Source organism: Rhagoletis pomonella, unplaced genomic scaffold, assembly GCF_013731165.1.
Source record: "Rhagoletis pomonella isolate Grant_MI unplaced genomic scaffold, Rhpom_1.0 Rhpom_scaffold_00002, whole genome shotgun sequence".
NCBI classification, from domain to species: Eukaryota; Metazoa; Arthropoda; class Insecta; order Diptera; family Tephritidae; genus Rhagoletis; species Rhagoletis pomonella.
The window spans coordinates 52,336,288-52,340,210 of NW_023458556.1; the positions used below are offsets into that span (position 1 = coordinate 52,336,288).

At 38.2% G+C, this 3,923-nt stretch overlaps 1 protein-coding gene across 1 annotated transcript; it reads right to left on the reverse strand.

Annotated features, from left to right (window-relative positions):
- Positions 1-2,128: 2,128 nt before the first annotated feature.
- Positions 2,129-3,923, reverse strand: LOC118753720 (homeobox protein 5-like). The gene is made up of 2 exons (XM_036488589.1): positions 2,297-3,923; positions 2,129-2,187 (listed from the first exon to the last, which is right to left on the reverse strand). The coding sequence occupies exons 1-2, from the start codon at positions 3,270-3,272 to the stop codon at positions 2,129-2,131; spliced, it is 1,035 nt and encodes a 344-aa protein (XP_036344482.1). The 5' UTR covers positions 3,273-3,923.

A 3,923-nucleotide genomic window follows, 5' to 3' on the forward strand; every position in this document is an offset into this window, starting at 1 on the left:
TTCGGTTTCGGTTTTGAAAAACGAAACGGTTTTAAACGGTTACGGTTACGGTTTGGGTTTCGGTTTCATTCCTTGCTAATAATTACTTTTGAATTTTGAGATTTGAAATACCGTCACTAAAATGTAAATATCTAAGCCAATTGGTTAGACATGGTGATCGAACTTAACCTCAAGTGGTTTTATAACAGCTTTCGGCGGCTTTTACTTTTCCTACTCTTTCATTTATTTTTTAACTTAGCGAAACGACGAATTTTCAGTATAAATTTACTTATACCAATGCAGACATAAATTGCGTTAAGACCTCTGAATGTATGGCGAAATAAGTGTAATTTTTGGTTTATAAGGACAATTTGCAACTATGCAACTATTTGTGAGTGCTATGAGCAATCTTTTAAATTAAATTTAAGTTTTTTAAAATAGTGTTCTCAAATAGACGGCGTCGACTTACTTTTATTTTTGTTTCCATATATTTATTGCTTTAATAAATGCAATTTCTATTTGAATGTATTGTCAGGAATGCATTCCAAGCAACATTAAGTATTTTAAAAACAAATAAAATTTTGTCTTTCATCCAGCTAGATCTGCTATCCAAACCACTGTGGAATGCTCCCTTGAGGGACACCAGATTTAGCTATGAAAGGCACCGACGAGACGTTATCTAGCATCATAACACATTGTCTATTATACAGATGGGACTTAAACCAGTTAATAATACAAGAATGATGACCAGACAGAGATAACTTGTGGATAAGCATATTATGGGACACTTTATCCAATGGTTTTGAGAAATCGGAATAAATTTAGTCAAACTGATGACCCCTTTTGCAATCGTTCCCTGACAGTCGGGTCTACGTAACCGGAACGACCCAGATTTATATCTGGCCAAGGACTGTCACTCCAGCAACACTCCCCAAAAAGTCTTTGGGGAATTTGTATGCTGCTACAACAACAACAACAACCCTTTTGCAATGAAGAAATACAGTACTCATTGAAAACTGCTAGGTTCGAAATAGTAGAAAGTACACAAAACCGCGTTACGTGGTTCTGCAAAACCTCGTAACTGACATTTGTGCCAAAAAACATATTTGCTCACCGGAAGCTCCTGGCATCAAGCTCTTATCCATTCATACTAAAATATTAGAAACAAGAAGAAGAGATACTTAATTAGTGATAAGAGGGAGAACCGTTTTGAAAAAAAAACAAGTTTTACTCTCGCCTATAAAATTTGGGCAACCGCACATACTAGGTTTTGCATTTTCTTGATACGCAGTTTTGTAATTTAAACGACTATATGTATCACTCTTATTACCAATTTTTGAAGATACATAGGTGTGATTGTCGCAAATTTCCCCAGCATCAATAAAGGTGCCAGATACAAGTGTACATATGTCGATATCGTTTTTGGTTTACTTTTTTATCAGCACTTACTTATTTTAAGAAGCTGTCGTAATCGTTAATTCACGTTAACGAATTTCAAAGTTTTCGACCCTGAGACCTTTTCTATGGATGTTTGTTCGTTTGTTCGTAAGCGTGTACACTGTGACCTTTGCATTAAACCCCACACAATGTCAAACACACATTCATACAAACATATGCAGGAATTAGTACGTACATTTGTATGTATGTATGTATGTACATATGTACGTAATACAGTCTGCATTGCACCCACAGCCCTGACAACCCCTTACACAGCTTGTTACCAGCAATTTTTTGAAGGCCAATACGCGCTGCGCTGTTGGCCCTGAATTTCTTTCTGCATGCGCCTAAAATCTCACAGCGTTAACATTGAAACATCCTCCCATTGCAAGGAGAAATAAAAATCAATAAAAGCACTGAGCGATAAACAGGACAAGGTAAATGCGAAAACATGTATCTATGTATAAGAAAAAAAACAACAAAAAACAAATAAAAAAACAAGCAAAAAGGAATTTCGAAAATACCAGCTGGTATTCAAAGATACGCCGTTGAACGCCTAAAAGCAGACTATTACTTACATATATGGGACATAATTTTGATGGAATATAGAATTTTAGCTGTGCTGGGAATTATTTGTTTTAGACTTACAAAATATTGTAATTTTTTTGCTATGTGCGTATTTGCTATAAACATACAAAATATAGAATAATAATTAAAGATGAACACCAACTTCTTTATTACTTGTTAGTTGGGCCAAATAATTCTCCGACCCTGTATAAGTTAAGGAGTGACTTAAAATAAAAAAATAAAATAAATAAATAAAATAAACATACAAATATATGGATATAGATATACATATGTATGTATTTATTAATTTCACTAACCTTATCCGATGGAATTGTCCTGCTCAATTTCTGCGTAATCACAGCACCGCCGCTGCTGCTGACCACAGCTGGTGTAGTTACGATGGCAGCATTCACTGTGGAGGCAGCAGCGCCCATGACTCCGACTGCCGAAACCGAACCGGTGCTGGAGCAGCAAGACGACGAAGAGCCAGACGAGCACACCGAAACGTCGGTGTGATGGCGCTTCATGCTGCCCGGCGTGTTCGTAGAAATGGTGGCCACAGCGGTTACAGTGCCGTCAGGGGTCGAGAATGACGTTGATGGCCTTGCAACGCCACGTTGTGAATATGAAGAGTATTGTTGCTGTTGCTGATGTGGATGTGGATGTGGATGTGGATGCTGCTGCAGTTGGTTATATTGATGATGATGATGATTGTGTTGTGGTTGTGGTTGTTGTTGTTGCTGGTACGGATGTGAATATTGTTGATGCGAATGATGTACAGCAGCCGAAGTGGAGGCCGAGGCCGACACCACTGAAGGCGATGAGGATGTCGATGATGATGGGGTTAGTAGTGAGTGAGTCGATTGATTGTGATTGTTGCCACTGCCACTGCCATAGCCATATCCAGTTCCACTGCCGCTACCACTGCAGTTGCCGTCGTTGCTATTACCATTACTAGTGCCATTGCCGTTGCCGTTATTAGTGTTAGCTCCAGCTGTGCCTGACTTCATCGAGGTAACACCAGTGACGCCAGTAAAGGAATTATTCGACGAGGACGAAGATGAATGGGTGCGATGACGGCTAAATTGAGTAAATTGAGTGTTGCCCGAATTGGTGTGATGATGGCTAGCGCCGGCGCCAGCGTTGACAACAATAGCTGTGGTCGTATGCTGATGCGGATGATATTGATGTTGTTGAGGTTGATGTTGTTGTTGATGCTGACGTGACTGATGGGGTGCCAATGGAACGCTGGGAGATGTAGGCGTTTCAACGGACGAAGTTGTCGACATTATGTCTTGCTGCTGCTACTATTGCTGATGGTGTTCCCAATGAGTCGTATTTTTTTCGCCTTTTTTATGCTTATTTGTTTGTTATTATTTGTTTTCAATATAACTGCGCGCAAATACTAAAAATATGAACATATTATTGCATGTGCTAGCAACGATCAAGAAAATCGATAACAAGAAAAAAAGAATGGCTAGAAAGGAAAATTTTACTAAATTTTAATGCCAAACTGCGTGCAGTTTATTTCCTCTCAAAGAAGAAATACAGTCTAAATCATGACACGTTATTTGTAGCGAAAAAGACTGCCAAAATTGTTTAATCCCACCACAGATTTGACAGATTTATTTACATAAATAAGGGGGTAAATATGTATGTACGTACATACGTATGTATGTATGTATGAATATCAATACAATTTCTCAACGCGCAAATTGCTCTGGCCGTGGGCGGCTGACCATTTTTTTTTATTCTCCTGCTATACATGTGTGTGCACACATACATACAAAAGCAAATAACAAAATAAATATTTCAACATCTCAACACCCTGCAAGCCATCAGAGTATTCTGATTTGTATAGAAATTTTTAAAGAATTCGTAAAGATCTCATAAAATTTTTTGCCGAATTCTTTTAAGAAATTTCGGGAGAAAATCGGTAA